Here is a 22298-nt window from a genome sequence, read left to right as displayed (position 1 = left end):
GAAAGAAAAAAAGTATTTTTGAGGAGAAGCAGAAGTAGTTTTGGAGAAGCAGAAAAAAGTAGCTTCTCTTTAAAAGCACTTTTTTGAGAAGCACTTGTGAGAAAAATACACTTACAAGCAGTTTTTTAAAGTTTGACCAAACACTAATTGCTGCTCAGAAGTACTTTTCAAACTAATTAGCCAAACACAAACTGCTTCTCACCAAAAATCTTTTGAGAAAAACACTTTTGAAAAAAAAGCACTTCCCAAAATAAACTGATTTTTACAGTTTGGCCAAACGGGTTATCAACTTGGGTACGCCGCTGCTCCTCGCCTAGCTAACGGCTCCTCACCTATGCATATAGAACGACCATATAATAGATGATTTCACTTATTATATATTTGAATAGAAGAAAATGACCCTAAAATAATCTCCTTTGTTTTATTTACAGATCTTCTATATTAGTTTTAATTGATTTCAAGTGAAAAGGATAATATAACAAAATACTTTTGTAATGAACTCTACAAAACCACAAAACATAAAAAGGAGAAAAAAAAGAGTTAATTTTTATAGGGCGAAAGTTATATTTTCAACTTTGTCTAAAGAAAAAAATGCTCTCTAATTTTATAGACATTTTTCTTCCCCGATTTTAAGATCCCACCATTGACCAGTCTTAAAAATACAAAACCACCTAATGACAAAGCAATTGCATACCAAACTCGTGGTAATAGATTCAACGGACCGATGCCTGCTACTTCATCTAGGAGAGGAAAAAGACAATCGATATGCGGTCGTTAGAAGTAAGAATAGCCATAAAAAGATTGTCTCAACATAATTCATCAACGGATATTGCATCCAAAATTTCTTTGTATTTTGGCATTAGAAGTGGACTTGGCTAAGTATACCTGATCTTCACAGACTCATGAATGTTGCATTATGAAGATACATTTGACTGTTATAATCCTAACAAAGTTCCTAAATGGTTCTGATACAATGCAGTTCTTTCACAACTTCGCAAATTTACACAAATAATAAATACATGGAACTACATCCAAAGATACAACTTGTAAGGAAAAGTCTGCTCAAGTTAGGAGGTTCGGTCTGGAAGTTTCTTATCCTGGTGTACATACATGACTGTCCATTCATTATTCGATATGGATCAAAGATTTCTGTGTTTTGTGTTTAGGTGTTTCTATCTTTCTGAGGTTTGCCCGAGTCCCCAAGATTTAACTCTTTTTCCAGCTCATCAAATTCCCAGCCACCAATCTCTTCTGCTGAGTAATCCTGGTTAATGTTTTCAGATTCAGATTCCAATTTTGCCAACTCTGCTTCAGACACCTGCACGGCTTTAGTAGCAGCTGGTTTCTTTTCCTCCTTTTCCCCAGCTGCAGGGGCTTCTGTTGCCTCCCTCGCAGGAATTGATACACTTTCATCTAGCATTTTATAGGATGGGGCATCAGATACCTGCTCCGGTTTGGTAGAAGTTGCAGTTGCAGGGGCTTCTGTTGCCTTCTTTGCAGTATGTGTACTTTCATCAGGAATTTTATGGGATGAAGCGTCCTCTTGGGTAGGGACCTCCGGGACCTCCATTTCCAGTTCTGGCCTCTCAATAGACTCAAATTCTTCTCGTAACTTTTCAATGTTCTCAAACAGCTCTTTAATCGTTGGCTCATCTTTCCTGAATGAAAAGAGAACAAGTAGCTCACTGGATAGAGTTTGAACCAACAAAAGCTACGTGAAACAGTTAAATTATCAAGCAGAAGCAAACCTGGACACTTTCCCTTGTTGAGCATAAAACTGTTCCATCATGTTGTCGACTACACTGAAGGTGGTGATAATCTGCAATAAGATGAGACATATTACCTTGGGAATCTACATTGATATTGCAAGGCAGATAGAAGAAAGTAAAAGGGGAGAGCAACACAAACAAATGGCCTCTTTGCTGGTTTTTCCAAAGTGAAACGCTTGGATATGGAAACTTAGAAGCATAAAGGGTTATGTGGGATTTGGAATGATAAAGAAGATTTCCAACTCACAAACAAGGGGAAGGTGAAGATAACAAGCTTCAAGTCTCAGAGACAAGGATTGTGCCATGTTGGCTACTCCAATAAGTGCAGCGTGCACAAACATAAAATATCAAATAGAAATCAAATTCTAGCTGTTGCTCCTAACTAGGCAATTAAAGCACTTTATAATTTTCAACACTAATCACAAACCAAGGCGCAAGTTGGAACAGATAAGGCTTGCAAGTCACCAATGACCTCCACCAGATTTAGGTCTTGGACAGAAAGAGTGGAGGCAGCTCGAAACTTGTGAATTGAAATGAATACCAATTTCATAAAGATTCATCAGATTGGTCTCCTGTAGTCAATTTTTACCTTAGCTTCATAGTCCAGGTACTCCAACTCCAGATTTTTCCTAGGGATCAATGCTTTTGATTCCCCAGAAACCAGACCAGATTCTTCTGCTGAGCTGCTATATGAAAACAAAATAAGCGTCAACAATGTGACCACAAAAATGTACAGGCTTATGAATGCCAAGAAAGACCTTACCCTTCACCTAAACTCTTTAAGTTCTCCACATATTTTCTAATACGATCAACAGAAGGCCTCAACTCTTTCTGTACAAGCAACAAACACATCATATATCCAAGAGTTATTCCAATGACATGATAGACAAAGCAACTACGATCATTTTTCAAGCAAGTACCTCGTAAGCAGAGAGAAGTTTCAAGACCAAGTTCACAAAATAATCTTCATGCCTTTCCAATTCAACGCTACAGGAATGCAAGGCAGCAACAATTACAAAATAAAGCATGCTCCAAGTATATCCATGAGGATAAGGGTTAACCGTTTAAAAAACAATAATATTAGGTGTAGTACTTCTAACATTTTTTTTCCTGAAATTTGGAAGAATGATCATGTGGTAAATCCTGTAACATACTTGGCCTCCTTCTCTTTGGTCTCTGTAAAAGAGGACTGAAGAGCCCAAGCGTCCTCCAAAAACTTGATCCACGAACTAAGAACATCTGCTTCCACTCTACATGAGCCAATGGACTTTGATAGCTCGTCTTCCTTCAATGATATAGAGAACTCATGACCAAATGTAAAAGAAAACAATTGGAGATCCATATTGGTGGATACAGCTTAAGAACTGGAGGTAGAAGCTAAGCAAAGAAGCATTGATTTTAAAAAGAAAAAAAAGACATACTCTAGTTTTTAGATGAGCAACAATCTCATCATTAGCGTCATAGAATTGGTCCCTCTCTTCTCGGACATTCTGAAGGCGCGCACTAGCTGCTGCCAAGGAGATATTGACCTAAAAGCAACCCAGTTTAGTCAGGACTGGGACATGGGAAATTAGAACAATTTGAATGCAAAAACACTAAAGCAATGTCAAGCTCTTTTCAGTTAGTGAAGATTGAACATCAATACCTTTTGCATTATCTCAACTTAAGAGGTATCAAAGATATAATGGAAACTTGCGTGGAGACACAGGTGGTGCAATTCAATAATCACATAAGTGGTTAGATATTAAAGTTGATTGAAGAATGCATTATTTAACCTCATAAACTATGTATTGCAGTTATCCACAGCACAGTCACATTGGTATTTAGGCTATGTTCCACCAGAACCTACATACAGTGAGCATTTACCACCATAATTTCAGAGTCAGCTTTTTGTCTAAATATCAAATCTTTTACATACAGTAACCTAAATATTTTTGTGGAAGGTATGTTACTCTTCTTAAACTAACCAAAGCTTACTATGTCAGAAACAGTTAAGAAGATAGGAGCGGAAAGGTGAAATTTTTTAATGTCATCAATAGGTTAGAAGCTTTCCTTCACAGATGATAATTTTTCTTGTCAAGACCTTGCCTATCTATCGTACCACCCCACATCATCAAGACAAATGATGCACCCATATTTCTAGGAATTTCTTTTTCTTTGATTAGCTCAATTTCACAACATGAAACAATTATTGCAGTATTAGGGAGAGCACAAAGTATCATATTATCTGAAATTAATAGATGAGCGCACTTGTCTTCATCTAACATATTAAACCCGTCTGTCTCTGGCCTACATCAAACTACATTAAATGTAGTGTCTAGCATTCTCCTTTAAAATACAAATAAGCATGAAACTTCATACACCTTTCAGTTGATATGATGAAAAGAGATTGTCAAAGGTAGCGCATACGTTAAATAACTTAGCTTAACTCCAAAATGTATGTTACTGTATGGAGGAGGGAGGATTTGTTCTATTTTTATAGGTAAATAATTAAAATATTTAAAAACAAAGCACAGATGGTGTCTTCCATGAAAAACTGATTACCTGTTTCAATTGAGCTTCAATCTCGTTCCTTTGTTTCTCCAGAGCTGAAATCTCGGCTGCTAATTCCTGAAAAACAAGCAAAGGAACCAAAACCTCAAAATTTTCAGTCCAAGCAAAGCTCAAACTGCTTTAACTAACTTGTAAAGTTTAATGCGGCAAATACACAGAAAACATTAGAATAAATAATGAAGGAAGACTGAAACTTCAGTAGACATAGTATAAAGGGTATTTCATATTATTATTTTGCGCAGGGTAATTCATCTTCTTATTCTCTTCTCGAAACTTATGACTACATATTGAAAACCTTCAGCCACGTCAGGAAATTCCAAGAGTAGTATGGGAAACCTATTTTTTTAATGTAAGTACACTTGAACATATGAAGCATTCCAACAACAAGGAAATGTCCTATAAGCACATTACCTTCTCTACTTCACCAACTTCACCGGTCTTGGCAACACGAAATTTTAGTGCTTCCTCTTTCTGAACTCTGTCCACAGTAAGAATTGACCATAAAACAATTAGATATGTAGATATATATTGACATTTTTTCCAAGAAGCAGCATAAAACACTTAATACAAGTCATCTTTGGATGGAGGAAATAAGGTGTTACTCTATATGAAATCATCAGAGATTTCATGCCCATAATCCCTTTAACACACATGATCATAATAGAAAATTTACTCACTGAGATACTTTGATTTGACACTCAAATCACTTCGCAATTTTCTAAAGAAAATCAGAACCTAATTATTAAGGAGAAATAATTTCAATTCTCTAGCATCTTTTGCATGGGCACCAACAAATTAAATTCATCAGGTCAAGTACAGGTAGCCTGACCAGTCTGTGATTAAGAATCCATGCAACACATTGGTAGGGTCCAGCTTCTGTGGTGGAAGATAACCCCAGTAATTTCGATGCTATTCTCAACAGGGACCGGTACATTGACATAATAATTTCAACATCTCTGAGCAAAACAAAATATTTTTGGGAAAGAGGCATAATAATCTAGTAAGATATTATATGAAACTTCTCAAAAAGCAATAACTTTCTTTCAAGCCTTGTTAAGGTGAGGAGCTTCCAGTTCTTGAATGCATACAAAACTAATCACAGAAGTGGATGATCAAAGCCTAAATTCAATTCCGACCTGAGAAAGCAAAATACATGGTTTTTAACCTAGAGCCAGATATTACCCCAGAATATATGATGTTATTGGTCATGCTTTACCAGAAATGTTGGAAATAACCTCTGAGGTTGTTTTGAAAATGGAATATGCTTTTCATAACAGTTCCAAATTATCCAAAAAGATTATAATATGCTAACTTGGTATAACTCACCCAAACTAGAAAGCCCAAGTAATTTCATAGAAATGAGGCCATTGTGCTTTATCTAGCAATACACCGAATATAGTAATACAAATGCTCTTTTCTTGCTTAAAGAATATCTAAACTTTACTGAAGCATCAAGTAACCAATTAAATAAGTTTGCATTCACCTCCTATGCAGTTGATGGATACCCCCTGCATCACCCTTTTCTTTATTTGAGTTTTAGTATGACATCAATGACATTAAGTAGATGCAAATAGTACAAAAGATAATAAGAACAAAAGTGAGTTTATTAGCCCCATTACAATGTGCCCTATGCTAAAGATAAGGAGCTAACAAAGTCCAAAAAAATGTCAGGGGAGTTTATAGAAGACACTTAGTCTTGAGAATGTGATTAGGAGTTGATATTCCATCAAAACCTCTTAGATTCCTTTCTGTCCAGGCACACCAAAATATACAGGAAGGAATCATTTTCCAGATTTTCCTGACGGATCTACCAACTTTCCAAGAACTCTAGCATATGTAGGAACATCCTTAATCCTCTCAGGCATGACCCATAGTATTATTTTATTTAATTTGAGTTTTTTGGCAACTTATGGCATATTACGTTACAAAACCCTTCAGTTCATCTCTAATCCAATGAACCTAACATGTCACTGAATTTTCCAAGTCTCATCCGCAATCCCCTCAGAGGTAGTCCTCTCGATAACTTGTGTACTATTTTCCGAATCTCAGTTGCACAAAATGATCTCTTGGTGTATGAAATTTAGTAGACGTGCAACATGGAAATAAAGAATGAGATCAATTACAGCATAAATCTCGAAGTAAGTTCTGATAACAAATGAACTAGCTCAAGCCAAGAATTGAAGCAAAAAGAGTGCAGATTCTTTCTAGAGGCAGGGTACTAACATAATGCTACATACAGAAGGGATGAAGATTAAAAAAAGGAATATATATGAGGCCAAGGTCTTGGCCTTGTTAGTGACTAATCAAACAATTTGCAGCTTTGTCAACTTCCAAAACACCGAGACATAGAAATTGAAATAAGAGTTTTAACCTGTGATCTGAGATCTCCGTTTCAGCTTTGTTGGTGGAGCTAGCAAGAGATTCAGATAAGAGTTTCAACTTATCAACCTGCAAATAGTCAAATATTGCTTGAATCTTGTGGAAGATGAAAATCACCTATTTTTAAGAGGAATGGATGATTTGCTAGAAACAATGTGCCTCATCAATGTATAATGGGATCTCCAATTGGTGTTTGTGCTAATAAAATTTATGCAAACAGAAATTAACAGAAGCATGATGTTTTCTAGAGCAAAAGTAACTAGGACACACAGACCTTAAATTTCAATCATATTGTACAGAAGACAAAGGAAGACAAAGTGAAAAGCTAGATTCAAAACTGATAAGAGATGCCTTGATATCCACCATACCCTAAAGGGTCGTTTGGTTGGGAGACAAGTTGTCCCAGGATTAATTATCCCAAGATTAGTTATTCCGTGATTGTTATCCCATCCTCCCATAGAGATAAAAATAACATTACAATCCCAGGATAACTGATCACGGGATTAGTTATACCGCGATTTTATCCTAACCAAACGTGGGATAAACTCATCTCAAATTTAATCGCGGGATTAATTATCTCTTATCCCTCGTACCAAACGAGCCCTAAAAGATAATAGATGTTCCCAACAGATGCAAGGGAAGAACCAAAGCAGCTAATTCACAAAATGTAGTTGTGGAAGTAGAACTTTAGAACACTAAGCTCCTCAGCAAAAAAGTGTAGAACACTAAGCCACAAAAACAAAATAAAAAATGAAAAACAAAACAAACTAAAAAGATAGAAAGAAAGATTTTATTAAACCAAATCACTCATGAGTGAAATTTTGAAATATGGCAAACTCAACCAACAATGGCATGCCTGACAAAAAAAGTAGGTCATAAGCTTGAGCCTAAAGGAATCTTTACATTGCCGTAAATAAGTGTCTCAAAGGTGGGAGTTTTACCTATTCATAGGAGAAGGCACTAAGAAGTACATAAAAATATGGACTGATGGGAAAAAACCCTTAAAATTGTAAAATTCAAAAGGAAAAAATGTACAGAAGTTAAATATCAAGGCCCATAACAATATCAAAGTCAATGAATTCTAAATTAGAGAACAAAACATACAATATAAGTATTTCGCGACATACGGGATAGACAACCCAAGGTATAAAGCATGTGCAGTCAGAAAATCTCACTCATTGCGGCACTAGGCCCAGAGACTTTCAAAACACGAATGTACATCACATATTAACAAGGTGTTTGACTGACAAGTGACAACATATGAAACAGAAGAGAAGCATGATGCACTTCCAAGCAGAGAGAACCAGGCCTTTTGTTAGAGAAAACAAAAACATAATCAGATTAAAGGGGTAATATACCTTTTGAGAATGAACTTCTGGAGAGTCCCCATATTTAAGAGTTTTTTTCTTCAGTAGAAGCCCTTCTAATCTGGAGCAGACTCTAATATGTGCGAGTGCCGCTTTCAGAGCCTATTGGAAAAATAACAATGGCACAATCAACTATGTCATAAATTTCTAATTATAAAAGATAAGTAGGTTTTCCTAACACATGCAGTGCTAGGAAAATTTCATTCATTTTAGTCTCTTATAATGTTCTTGATTAATGAAAGCCCCTAACACAACATCCATCTTAAATAAGCAAAAACTCATAAAATCACAGGGCTCTGAGTAATACTGTTTGTGGTAAGTCAATACACACTCATTTACCACTTATTATAATCCATTGCTTATGCAATGGAAATGAATCTCATGCAGTAACCTCATGTAGAACTCCTCACTTGCATAACAAAGCACTACAATGAAAAAAAGGCAATGTAAAATTCTCCTTCTAGATAAGGCCTACAGAAAGAAAATAACTCGCCAAGCCAGTAGGGTGAAGTATGCTTCTTCACTGATGTGAAACATATGTTACCATCTTATTACACAGGGTCAGACCTCATTTGAAAATTCTGAACGAGTGATCAGATTTGTGAATTGGAAGTGAATGTAGAGGAATGCCTGATAATTCCATTGCTTTCCTCCTATATAGAGCGCATTTCCACTTTATAAATAAACCAATTATATTTTATCAAATACTTACATACATATAACAACTCCTTCCCAGACAATATTCCATTCTGGGACATCTCAAAGTGTTTTGACACACTTCATCAAGTAACAATATTTCATAAAACTTTCATCTAAACTCATTTAACAATATAAGGTTAAATCAAGATGTGTAATTACTTGGTCAATCCAACTTTAACCAACAAATAGTTTCTTTATTCAACTGCTAACATAACATGCGTTTGAATTAACTTCTTAAACCCCGTGCCAGATTGATTGTGTATGACAAAATAGGGCGGGTGGAGTAAAAAGGGAATAACAGAACACCGATCAGGTTCACCTCTATTGAAGCAGCAGTCTCCTTGGAAATTGTTTCATGACCCTCACTTGCATCCTTTACTGTTTTTATTTCTTCAAGTTGTTTATTCAATGTGGAGACTTCAGCATCAATTCTGCAAGTGGAAAGCAATTATCACAACCAAAAAAACTAAAAATCGAGGCCGAAAGCAGAGATCAATGGCACAATATCAAGGGGTTGAGAGGTAGCTCACTTGTAAGCTCCTTCACCTTCAAAAGTAGGTGGAAGGTTCGAACATCACAAGTAGCATTCCCTCCCCCTATGTAACAATAAAAAGTTTCTAAAATGGCAGGATATCTAACTTATTACCTGTATTTTACAATCATTAATCACCAATCAAATTGGTTAAAAATGGTCAAAACGAATTCTTTGCTTGGTAAAAAGGTTATTGAAATGAGCTGGACTTTTACATATATGGCATTGTCCAGGACAGAATAGGATCATAAACAAATTTAAGATCACACAAGCCTCAAAAGATTCCCTGGTCATGTTTCAAGGGTTTGACTACCTCTGAATGATGTATCTTAATAAAAGAACACCTGAAATTTCCTGTCACGGCAAAAAATAAAACACAAAAAAGAAATGCCTTTTAAAATTGTATGTTCCATTTTTCACTCTTGATAGCGCTACAACTATCATTTCATTTACACCGAAGGAATCTTAAGGAATCGAAAGGAAATGAGACACCGTCATGTTTAAATACATTATCATCTTCTTCCCATCCTAAAGAAATTAGTTAGTAGGAGCTTTCCCATCTCTCGACTTTTTTTTGGATGATAGTGGTGTCCGAGCCAGCTTGCGCGCATATTAATCATAAAAATAATAAGATGCAGTTACTCATCGGCTAAAGAACTAAGTTCAATCAGCCAAAGCTCTAAAAACAAGGGAGAAATTCCACTTCAAATTAATTTGGCTCCACGCAGGGGGTTCATTCATACACATATGTCAAAGAATTTCAGGTGTTATAAGAAGTAATACCTTCCAAGATCTGCGTTAATTTTCAACCCTGTGATGGCACTTTCTGCAAACTGCAATAGCTCCTCACGTTTTACCTGTCAATGGATAGAATGGTTGCATAGGCTACGAAGTCATGATAATAGGTGTACATTTTGATGTTTGTTTCTTTGATAAATAGATACTGAGGGACAATATCAATGAGGAAAATTACCTAAAATCTAGGTGGATGTGGAGACTAATGTTAGGCAAATGCAAGTGTTAAATAGCATGAGAGAAAATTGCTTCAGGCAAATGGAAGGGGGTTGGAGCAAGAGCTGCATCAATTCTTTGAAAAATGCAGCACAGAGTGTTCAAGACTTAAAATCACATGAAAACATCTTCACCTGAGCACAAACAGAAAGCAAAAGAAAGTATAACGAAGTCTCATGACACTCTAAGTCTCCGCATGCAGTTAACTTTGATTCACGGGATCAGAACAAAAGCTGCTGCAGCGAATGTAGCAGGAAACAATTAGCCTGACAATTTACTTAGCTAATACAAAATAAGATACGTGTTTTGAGTTGCAAGCTGTGTTATGACTATCTGAATGACCTCCATAACTTCCATCTGAAGGCTATGCTCATGCATTTTCGCGTTAATTAGAAGCCTTGTGCTTTTTGTTGCATCAATATCTCAAATGAGACTCACTGTCTATAGCAGCTTTATAATTCACTCATGCTTTATCTAAAAGTCTTCATGTGCAGGCCTGACTCTTTTTCTTGAGAAAAACATGTGAATGTTTTTTCAAAGGTGTGGCAATGAAACTTGAACCAAGGAGATCTACCTACTCTGATACCATATTTAACTTATTGCCTACCTCGTTTAAGAGCTTAAGCTGATAGAGAGGGGATACATTTATTTATTTATGTAGTTATGCAACAGAATCAATAAAGTTTATTCGTTCTTACTTCAAAAGAGAAATGGAATAATCATTGGAAAAGCCCCTGTCAATTCACAAGCTCATAAATATTCCCTTTTAACAAAACTCTTTCATTTATCTTGATGGAATAGAGCTAAACATTCATGAAGGAGAAAATAGAAGTAAATTACGCATCCAAAGGTAACAGACTTCAGGAAACCAAACTTCCTAGAGTAACTGCTAATTTCAGTAGTAGTGTAGTCGACTCATAGTTGGGAAAGGATTTCGGTAAATCTACGCTACAAATCTAGTGGCCCATGAAGAACATAAGTTCACAATATGTGTCAGGGAAACAGAATTTTTCTCTCTCAATATTGCAATGAGAGATCTGGTGATCTGGAACTAAAGCTTGTTGAGGTGCTTTTTAGAGTGATTCTATTGTTAAGATATAAAATACAGAATGCTTTTTAAGGATAAAATAGTATTCAAATTAACTGGAGATCCCGGTTAGTTAACCAAACCAACAGAAGATATTAAAGAAATATCTGGTAGATGATTTACCGCAATTGAACTTCACACCAATTTTGAACTTCAGCATAACACAGATTCAACTAAAAATTATTAAACAGATATGAAGGACCATACGTCATTGATTGTCATGATAATACAACACAATGAGGAGAGCCACCAAAATCAAGAGCTTATCAATTATGGCATATGCTTATAGAAAATAGAAAGACTTTTCCTTACCAATACTTCATCTTTGTAGCTTGAGAAAGCTTTTGCCAGATCCTGGATGCTGCCGACTATTGCATTGTGAACCGCTTTTCCTCCAGTGAGACAGAGTCTGCACGCAACCAAATACAGTAAAGTTTCTGTCAATAACTGTACCTACTGTCCACATACCACGTACTGGACTACAGTTTACATATATGTTATCAAAATCAGATACATGCCATCAAAATCACATAAACTCACCCAAATAATTCAAGGAGGAGAGAGATTTCCTCTTCATTTGGCGTTTCAAGAATCTGAATCACAAAAAAGAGTTAACCTAGGCGATCAGCAATTTGAAATCCACGCGACAAGCAAGGTACATGCTAAAAGTCCACGACCAAAAGATATTACACAACCTGATGGACTAACTATAAAGCACTAACTATTCTCCAGAGGTATCATCATCCAAATATAACTTTTTATATAAATATTGTTCAAATAAGGCATTCCCCATAGATGTCTTTACTCAAATAAAACAATAGCTGTAAGACTTTTTGAAAAGATCAAAGCAGTCATGAAGATCAAAATTGAGCCAAAGTGAAACAGGAACAAGAGTTACAAGAGAAGCCAAAAATTACTGCAGCTTCTTTATCCAAGCAAGCAGGACTTGGAAATGTTACATACCATACAAATTGATATGCCCTCCAAAGCTTTACTGTAAAGAAAGACATCACGAAAGTTCAGTGGCTCACCACCCATCTCAGAATCATAATAGAGAACCTATAAAATTGTAAACATGGTCTAAGTCAATCTGTATGAAACAAAATATCACGAATGTAAAGTTTTATGTCAAGGATGCAGGAGAAGAACAGACATTAAGATCAACCCTTCAAAAGATAATTCCCTAAGATGAAACAACGGCAATGAAAATCAATTAAGTCAACCTGTTAGAACATTATCTTTAACCTCATCTGAAAATCTAAGTGGTGAAAAAAGCATCTGAACTGCCTGGCGTCTAAGACATGGAAACCTTAAAAGAAGAAAAACTAGTTCACTAAGATTTTTTTTCTTATATACCATTAAAAGACAAAAATGGAGAAATTTTGTCAACATGGAGCAAACTCAATCCTGTTTCATGGTAATAGGAGAAAGATAACAGACGGAGAGCACTCAAGATCAATCTACTCACCAGTGATTGTTTTCTTGGTTCCTCAGAAGAATGCTGCTGCTCGTTGTTCTTCTCTTTATCTTCAACAGAAACCTCAAACATGTTATCAATTGCCTTAAGTGCAGCTAACCACCTTTTCATCAACTGAACTCTCTCTGGTCCCTTGCAAGAACTAGAAGCCTCTTCCAATCTTTGGACCGTCTGTTTAAAGCTTTTGAAGTTCCTATTCCCCTGTCACGAACAAATGAATTATCCATGCACTTTTTACTTCACATTAAAAAAAATGACGTGCAATCACAAGGGTGCCTAGCCACAGAATTGGATAGTTTGCAGTTTACAAAAGGTTTATTAACTGAGCTCCACTACAGCTCTGTGCTTATATGTGATAGCCCTGTAGCATTTTTTATTGGTCTGTAGCATTTCTTACTTTTACCAACCGTATCTTTTCTTTTTTTTAAACTCTTTTATGATTGATGTACCGCGACATGCTTGCTCCCCTGTCAATCATTCAGACGTGTTCTATTCTATTTGAACTTTATCTTTCCAACAACATCAGCCCCTAAATAAGCAGGAAAGATGTGGGAAGTAACTTAACATCATGTAGAAGTTCATGAAGGTTCAACTTCACTACCTAGTAAATAGAGAAAATTCCGAACGAGCTTGTTAAGTTTGATCCTGGACATAAATAAATCTAGTTTCCCTGATGAAGAACCTTCAGGAAGATAGAGGACTAGTAGGCAAAGTTAAAATAGCACTCTAGAATGCAAAAGAACAACTTAACATCCGTTTCGTTTCATCATTGCTGCAGACCTAAATAAATAAACCCTATCTAACAACTATGCTATTTACGTGATGGTCACACAATTCAACATGATATAAGAGCACATAAAGATCTTAAATTCGAGTTTCACCACTACCAATCAATATAATATTTTCACATGCTTGGCCCAAAGAAAAGAATCAAACGCACACGTAAGGAGGTGAGGAGGCATGTTGCATATCTAAAACAATTTAATAAATAAATAAATGTGTCCTCTCTCTAACAACTTAATCTTTTACCTAAGGAGGTCACATAATTCAATAAAAGTGACTAAACAAGAATATTCAGAAATTCTTAACACGAAAAGAATCATATTTCTGATTATAAGAAACATGCATACGACACCCATTTGCTTCCTTGAATTAAACTGCCAATAATTTGCAACTCATCCTATTATCATTAAAGTGTTCATAACATGATTAGTTGGCACCCAACCCTTCCATTATATTGCTGCTAGTGTGAGCTTATGAAATTTCTTCTTTCTTTTTTACCATCTATAAAGAACTTACATGAATATAAAAGGCAAAAGACATAGTATTGCAATGGTGTGCTTTTTTAAAAGGTTGATTGAATTGATTTGTAAAGAACTCATATAGTCAATCTCTATTTACCTAGGATTGAGGCTTGGTTGATTGATTGATTCAATTAACTACAAAATATCACGTTAAGCTTAACCAGCAGGTTTAAGGGGCTAAATGCTCAGAAAGGCAAAGCTGATTTTACTCAAATCTTAATTGCTCGACATTCTAAAAAGAATGACTTGCTACCAGCACATCACATCTCGACAGACTACTTCACCAAACAACGATATACTTTTTTTGTTAGGATGGTGGTGTCCTAGCCAGCTTGCGCGCACCTCAACTATTCCACTGGGTACTTGCTACCACTCTCCAGCACAGATACCGGATAACTCTGCCACGGCTTAGGCAGATGGGAAGAAATGACCTAGTATTTTTTGCCTCTGCTCACCTCCCACTTCATTGACCACAAGGCCTAGACCACTGATGGTAGACTATAATCCCGTGTTTTAGTCGCTTATTGCACTCTAATTCACTGCACTTTACTTGTGTTGAGCTTTAATTGATAGTGTTTTTGCACTTATTGTGTGTTTTATGCCTTGTAGGAGTGATTCCGAGTTATGTAGATGCTGTGGAGTTAATTCGAGCTATTTGGAGCTTTGAAGTTTGAGTAGAAGCCCAAGCAATTAAGCCGGGATCACGTCCGGGGGTCGAAGACCAAGTCTGGATGTCAAAAAAATGAGAAAACGAATTCACTCTAAGAAAATTGCACTACTACCCCGCGGGGCATGTGCACAAAGTGGCCAGAAATAATTTCAAACGCTTTGGAATTTCCTAATGCGCACCGCATGGGGCGGCGCGGTAGCACAAAAATGTTAGAGTGACTTCCTATTTCGGCTAAAAAAGGGTAGTTTCGTCCGGGATTATTTTGGGACGGCTTAAATACACCAGAAAATACCATTTTCGAGACTTTGGACAGATTTTAGATCTAAGGAAGGTAAGGAGGAGTAGGAATAACATAAGCATAAGGATTCCATCATTCCTTCCTCACTCAAGATCCGGGTTTAGATTGAATCTATGTTTTCCTATACTTTAATTATATTTGTGATGAATTTCTCCATGTCTATGGAGTAATTCCTTTTGGGGTTTGACGGATTTGGTGTATTGATGATTGTTTGTGGATTATCTCTAGTTTTATGTATTTGAATCGTTTTCGAAGTTTAAATTGTTGCATCTATATTCACTAGTTCATGTAATATAGAGAGGCATAACTTGTGATGTTTTTGCATCATTTTGTTGGTTGAATTCATAGATTCTTCTAAGTAGCCGAAAGAGGCTAGTTGAATCATTGATTAAACCTAGTTAGGAGAATAATCGAAAGAGGTTTTCCTAAAGATCGATCCACTACACATTCTTGCACATCTTCACAGTGCCTAAATCAGTGTTTAGAAAAGCATGTGCTTCGTCGCTTTAAGCGCGAAGCGACGCGACCCACTGTCGCTTCCCGCTCCCTGAGGCTACTCGATCTGAGGAAGCGCGCGCTTCACTTGGAAAAGCGAGGAAGCGAAGAAAGCGATGAAGCGATCGCTTCTGTGCAAAAAGCGCAGGGGGGTCTTTTTTTAAAAAAAAAAACTTTGGGTATGTTATTCTATTAGACAAAACAAACCCTAAATCGACAAAAAACTCCTTCCCCTTCGACAAAATAGAGAGTCACAAAACCTACGGTTTTTTACCTGCTGAAGCTAAAATCGAGAAAACAGAGACGCCATTGCTGACCCTTTCTCTCTCGCTCGAGCTCGACCCATTCTTCTTTCTCGCTCGCGACTCGACCAGTCCAGGACCCAGGTAATTTCTTCTTCTGTTCTTCAGTTTTTCTCGTTTTTTTTTCTTTCTTCTTCTTCTTCTTTCTTTCTCGGTTTCTCCAGTCCAGAATAGAGTAACCATTTTTTTCTTTCTTTTTCCTTTTCATTTGTGTATATTTCCGCATATAAATTTAATTATTATATGTATTACATTTTATTATTATATTTCAGCATATAAAATTAATTATATATATGTTATTATTACTATTATATTTCAGCATATAAAATTAATTATATATATATGTTATATTTTCAATTTATTTGATTAATTTTATATGTATTTCATTTTAGAAAATTCATTATTATTTATATATATTATATGTATTTTCAGTTTATTTGATTATGTATTTTCTTATATCTTAATAGGGATTTCAAAATGTCTCAAAGTTCTAAAGAGAAAGACCCAGCTTGGCAATATGGTGATAGAGTTAATGAGAAGAATACAAATGTTGTATGCAAGTTTTGTAACAAAACGACAACGGGCGGAATTTATCGCTTTAAATACCATCTTATTGGTGGCGATAGAAATGTCACAAGTTGTCTGAAATGTTCGCCGAAGGTGAGGGAAGAAATAAAGAATTTTGTTGAGAAGAAGAAGGAGCAAAAAAATCAAATGAGTCATCAACCAATGGTGACAAATCTTGATGATGATGATGATGATATTGAAGAATTGTCACTTCCAACAAAACGGGGAAGAGATGGGTCAAGCCATGGATCATCGACTAAAGGTCCTATAGATTGCTATTTCCCAAAGAAGCCGGAAGCAAAGAGCGGTGGAAAAGATGTACAAAAAATTGCTAAAGACATTTTGAGGGATCGTGCAGTTAGAGCTTTTGCACGATGGGTCTATGATGCTGGGCTCCCCTTCAATTGTGTCAACTATGACACTTTTGGAGACTTTATTGAGGCCGTTAGTCAATACAGACCTGGAATGAAGCCTCCCACTTATCATGAAATAAGAGGTCCTTATCCAAATAAGGAAGTGGAGGAGATTATAAAATTGTTGAGGAGCATAAAGTTGTGTGGAACAAGTATGGCTGCTCCATTATGATGGATAAGTGGACGGCAAGAACGGGGGAAATGATTATTAATGTGTTGGTGAATTCTCCCCAGGGAAGTTTGTTTCTTGAGTCCATTGATGCTAGCGACTCATCCACTGACCACATCAAAATGTTCACCTTGATTCAGAACACCATCGAAAAGATTGGCCCAAGCAAAGTTGTTCAAGTGGTCACTGATAATGCAAGTGAAAATGTGAAAGCGGGTGGCATGATTGAAGGAGCGTACAAGAATGTCTATTGGACTCCATGTGCGGCTCATTGTATCAACTTGATGTTCGGGGACATTTTCAAGGAAAAACCCTTCTTTACAGTTTTTGGCCAGGGCATTAGGGTACATTCTTATATTTCTCAGCGACCCTTGTTATCGAATATGATGAGAAGATTCACCATGCAAAAAAATTTGGTGAAACCGGGCAAGACAAGGTTCGCCGCTGCTTTCTTGACTTTGCATAGTATCCACTTGCAAAAACGCAATTTGAGAAAGCTGTTCACTTCAGAGGAATGGAGCAAGAGTAAATTTGCAAAGGAAAGTGCGGGGAAAGAGGTTGCACGCATTATTCTTTCTTATTCTTTTTGGAATAATGTCCTTCATGCTCTTAAAATTGGTGGCCCTTTGGTTAAAATACTCCGTTTGGTGGATGGGGAGCAAAAACCACCAATGGGCTACCTCTATGAAGCTATGGATAGGGCCAAAAAGGCTATTTAGCATCATTCACTGATGAGCAGAAATATGCAAAGGTCTTTCAGATCATTGATGCAAGATGGAATGAGCAACTTCATAGACCTTTGCATGCAGCTGGACTTATTCTGAACCTGTCACTCTTTTATGATCAGTATGAGAATAATTCATTGGGTAAAGAAGTGTGGACAAGATTTCATCAGGTTGTTATCAAGTTGACCCCAGATGAAGAATTGCAAGAAAAGATAGTAGATCAGCTTGCTACTTACAAGGCAGTTGAAGGACTTTTTAAGCTCCGACTTGCTATTAAACAAAGAAAGACGAAGTCGCTAGGTGACCAAGTATTTCTATATTTTATAGCTCTAACTTCAATGTATTTTTTATACTTATTAACTCTTGAACATTTTTTTTGACTTCTATAGTTGAGTGGTGGGACCAATATGGTGAAGAGACTCCGGAGTTACAAACTTTCGCCATCAAAGTTCTAAGTTTAACTTGTAGCTCATCCGGATGTGAAAGGAACTGTAGTATTTTTGAACACGTGAGAAATAAAAAGAATTATTTCGTGTTTTGAGATAAAGTAAATTATATCTCAATTGTCCAAACTCCTACTAATTAGTTGACACATCTTGTTTGCAAATTCATACAAAGAAAAGGAATCGACTAACCTTGAAGCGCCTCTATAATCTAGTGTTCATAAAATACAATAGAGCATTGAGGCGTCGCTACAACCACCGCAATATAATTGATCCAACTCTTTTGGACAATATTGACGAGGCTAATGAGTGGCTAACCGGAGTTCCCGAAAATTGTGAAGATGAAGAAGTATTTGAAGGCGACTCCGATTTCACTTGGGGTGATGTTGCGGTTGGTAGTGGAGTTAGGGAGAATCCTTATGGTTTAAGAAGATATACTCCAAGTTCAAGCTCGATTAGGAAGGGAAAAAGTGTGGCTACCACAAGTCGATCCTTATCCCTAATTGATGAAGATGAAAGAGGAGGGGGAAGAAGAAGATGACGAGCAATATGAAGATAATAGAGGAATTCAAGATTTTGACAATCTTGAAGAAGAAGAAGAACAAGAATAGAAGAATAAGATGTTGATTCTAGTAATTTAGTAGCTTTGATTTTGCTTGTCCTATGGTTTGTGGATGATTTGGTGGTATCTAGTACCTACTTTTAAGTTTTTAAATTGAAGTTTTTGATTATTTATAATTTTACTTTATGTTTTTTAAGAATTGCGCTTCACTTTAATAAAGCGTGCGCTTCGCTTTTGAAGCGAGGCGGCCCTTGTCGCCTTTTTGCGTTTCGCGCTGTCAAAAACACTGGCCTAAATTGGTTCATCTCATAAGGTTAAAGACTTAATCGAGAGAGGAGTTTCTGTTGAACGTTTGAACTAATAATAAAGTGAATTCAAGAGACTCACTTGAAGATTGGAAGTGAATTATTTAGAGTTAGATCCCGAACAATTATGTTGCACCTATCCTGTCAAGACCCTATCTTCTCCCACTGATAACCTTAGTTGCTTATTCCTTGTCTCGATAGTCATTAGTCAATAGTTTTAGATTCTTAGTTAATTTCAATTCTTAGTCATATAAATCTCAATTGTTGATCCTCCTGGATAGCAATCAAGCTAGAAACTACGAGATTACTGTTTAAACCCAATCCACGTGGATATGATATTATATTATGCTATCTTTGATTAACGAGCACAATTTAAGTGTGTGTTTTGCGCTTGTCAACCACAACCTTGGGTGCACCAAATAACGACATAGAGCCCGTTTGGATTAGCTGACTGTAAATAGTTGATAAACTTGAAGTGTTGAAAAATATTTTTAAGTGCTGAAACTGATTTTTTAAATAAGCATTTACGTGTTTGGATACACATGCTGAAACTGATAACAATTAGTTGATGTGTTTGGTAGAAAAGTGATGATAACAACGGCAACAACATACCCAGTATTATCCCACATTGTAGGGTCTGGAGAGGGTAGTGTGTACGCAGACCTACCCCTACCTTGTGAGGATAGAGAGATTGTTTCCAATAGACCCTCGGCTAAGGAAGAAAAGTGATGATAAGTTGTTCTTTTATTAAAATGACTAAAATATCCTTAAAAACTTTACAAAAGATTATAAATTAAAAAGTTTTTTTTAAAGAAAAAGATGAACAACGAATATGGAATGAAAATAAAGTTAGAAAATTTATATTGGGAATAAAATTTTGTGAATCAGAAAATATTATTAAAGATAAACTAGTAAAAGCCTTGGTCAAACTAAAAGTGCTTATAAGTTAAAAAGTCATAAGTTGGTCACCAACTTATGACTTATGACTGATTTTAGCTTATAAGCACTTGACTTATAAGCATTTTGGGTGTTTACCAAACGCGTAGATGAGCCAAAAGGTGCTTATAAGCCAATTTTACCAGCTTGTAATCTTAGCCAAACACCCTCATACTTGCTTCTCCTTCTAATTTAAGTATACACACAAGCACAGTTTAAAAAGTGCAGCAAATTTGTTCCCTTCACACATGTACAACTATCAAATACCAATATCACTTAAATGTACTACATATTCATCCTCAAGAAAACAGTCTAGTAGCTAAGAGTCCATAACGATTTAAAAAAAAAAAAAAAAAAAGGAAAAACGCACTATGTTTTTTACATTTGATTCTAACATGTATTTACTAACTCAATAAATCGACAATAAACTTGAATAGTGAAGAAACTTACAATGCGATCCTGTAAGATTTTAGCGCCCTCGGCAACTGCGTGACCGGCGTGTTGAACGACGGAGTCGGCGTAGTTCTTAACAGTGCGTGTGAGGTTGTTATTCCCAACCTCCACCGCTTTATTCATGGCTGATCTCAACCACGACATTTTCAATTGAAAATTTCAGCTTCAAATTAGGGTTTCACAACAGAGAAGAAAGAAGGAGGAGGAGGAATTTAGAAAAATGGCGTCGTTTGTTGATTTTTATTATAGTGAAGAGGAAGAGTAAGATCGTGCATGCAAATGCTGCAAAGTGTTGCGCTGTGGACAAAGTTGGGATTATTGTGAATTGCGTGCGAAGAGCACTGTTTTAGACATATTCATGGTCCACCACCATGGGAAATTCAATTTTTGTAAAATTACACTTAGACCACAGAAGTTTTATTTTACTCCAATTTCCTTTTTTTTTTTTGATAAACTAGAAATTTTATTCATTAGAAACTACTTAATAACAGTCCTTTGATCCATTGGATCATTACATAAAGAAGATAACCGATGCATGGCATGGAGATTACCAAGCTTAGCTAGTTGCCTACAGACATTAATAGAAACAGTCTTAGCATAAAAATCACCCACTATGTCCGCCAGCATCGTGGTCATGACATAAGGTGGTAGACCAACAAGACGATTAAGTTTATTAACACTTGGGAGCATAGTTGCATTCTTTGCCAAAAGATGAGCCACTTCATATCTTGACGAAAGTTATGTCGGATCATCACTATCTCCCTTCTGGAGGTTAGCCACTTGCAATTATTAATAAAAGCGTCGTAAGTTACACATCATGGTTAATGTAATTTAATATCCATGTTGCGTCTGTTTCCACTTCCAGTGGATATAGTTTCATATCCCAGGCGAGTTGTACACCTCGGTATAGTGCTTGTAATTCAGAGTGGATAGATGCTCTTGAGTAAGTTTTTATCTGGAATCCCACAACCCAATCTCCACTGGAGTTTCTAATTAAGCCCCTACTCCAATTTCCTTAAGAGTAGTAGCATTCAAATTATACTCAAAACTGTAAGAAGTCTTGATTTCTATTGCAGTAACAAGGTTAACTATAGTACTCCCTCTATTTCATTTTATGTTAATCTGGGTGCGAAATTTAAGAAAGACAAAAGAACTTTAATTTATGATTCAAAATATGTACAGCTAAATGATACGCTCAAATTACACTTTAATAAATAGTGTAAGGCGGTCGGTGTCAAATACAATAACCCAACAAGGTTGGGGTCGAATCCCACAGGGAATAGGTGTGAAAAGGTTACTTGATTAGTGTGTTGCTCGACTAGAGTCGTAGTTCTATCCAGTTAACGGTAGAGTATGAATTGAGTTTGATTTGAAGTAACAACTAGTTGAAATATTGAGAATGTAAATAATTTGATTAAAGAAACCAAGGTTGTGTCCCCTTTAATAAAGTGTAATTCTATCGGTGTTAATATGATATATTTCTAATGGAAGGTCTTTTTGATATGCAAATGATGTCTAAATGTCTACCCAATATTTTTCAATAGTTGGGTAGTACTTCCTCTTTATGATTTTTTTCCAAATATAAAAGAGTTGCAATTAAGAACAATCAATATATGCCAAATAAAATTCACTTATTCCTAAGCGATTCTATTAAACAAGGTTTAGAGCCTTGAGTCTTTGATATTTACTTCTTCCAAATTCCAACCCACTTTCCCAAGCAAAGCAAGAATTTAATGGCACTTGTTAATGTTTGCAACCACCAACAATAAATGAAGAATGAGA

The 22298-nt window shown here is 36.1% G+C and overlaps 1 protein-coding gene across 3 annotated transcripts; it reads right to left on the bottom strand.

Annotated features, from left to right (window-relative positions):
- Nucleotides 1–815: 815 nt before the first annotated feature.
- Nucleotides 816–20845, bottom strand: LOC107820666 (uncharacterized). 3 transcript variants are annotated; one of them, XM_016646989.2, is made up of 18 exons: nucleotides 20514–20845; nucleotides 12866–13075; nucleotides 12361–12456; nucleotides 11938–11990; nucleotides 11710–11806; nucleotides 10083–10156; nucleotides 9087–9198; nucleotides 8060–8170; nucleotides 6694–6770; nucleotides 4734–4800; nucleotides 4314–4379; nucleotides 3191–3298; nucleotides 2924–3054; nucleotides 2690–2756; nucleotides 2533–2600; nucleotides 2359–2455; nucleotides 1749–1819; nucleotides 816–1658 (listed from the first exon to the last, which is right to left on the bottom strand). In XM_016646989.2, exons 1-18 carry the CDS (start codon nucleotides 20658–20660, stop codon nucleotides 1163–1165), a joined length of 2148 nt encoding a protein of 715 aa, XP_016502475.1. In that variant the 5' UTR covers nucleotides 20661–20845; the 3' UTR covers nucleotides 816–1162. The 3 variants fall into 3 exon arrangements, with proteins under 3 accessions (XP_016502475.1, XP_016502476.1, XP_075089627.1); XM_016646990.2 differs by having other exon boundaries at nucleotides 2359–2452; XM_075233526.1 differs by having other exon boundaries at nucleotides 12866–13067; nucleotides 20514–20802.
- Nucleotides 20846–22298: the final 1453 nt, after the last annotated feature.

The sequence above is a fragment of the Nicotiana tabacum genome, chromosome 16, assembly GCF_000715075.1.
Source record: "Nicotiana tabacum cultivar K326 chromosome 16, ASM71507v2, whole genome shotgun sequence".
NCBI lineage: Eukaryota > Viridiplantae > Streptophyta > Magnoliopsida > Solanales > Solanaceae > Nicotiana > Nicotiana tabacum.
Note: the sequence above shows the minus strand (reverse complement) of the source record. Positions and strands in the feature narration are given on the sequence as shown.

Coding starts and splice junctions, on each gene's coding strand:
- LOC107820666 (XM_016646989.2), bottom strand. CDS start 20,660: ATGTCGTGGTTGAGATCAGCCATGAATAAAGCGGTGGAGGTTGGGAAT. Junction 10,157..11,709: donor GCTACAAAGATGAAGTATTG/GTAAGGAAAAGT, acceptor ATCCATTGACAG/GTAAAACGTGAGGAGCTATT. Junction 2,456..2,532: donor TTAAAGAGTTTAGGTGAAGG/GTAAGGTCTTTC, acceptor GTTTTCATATAG/CAGCTCAGCAGAAGAATCTG.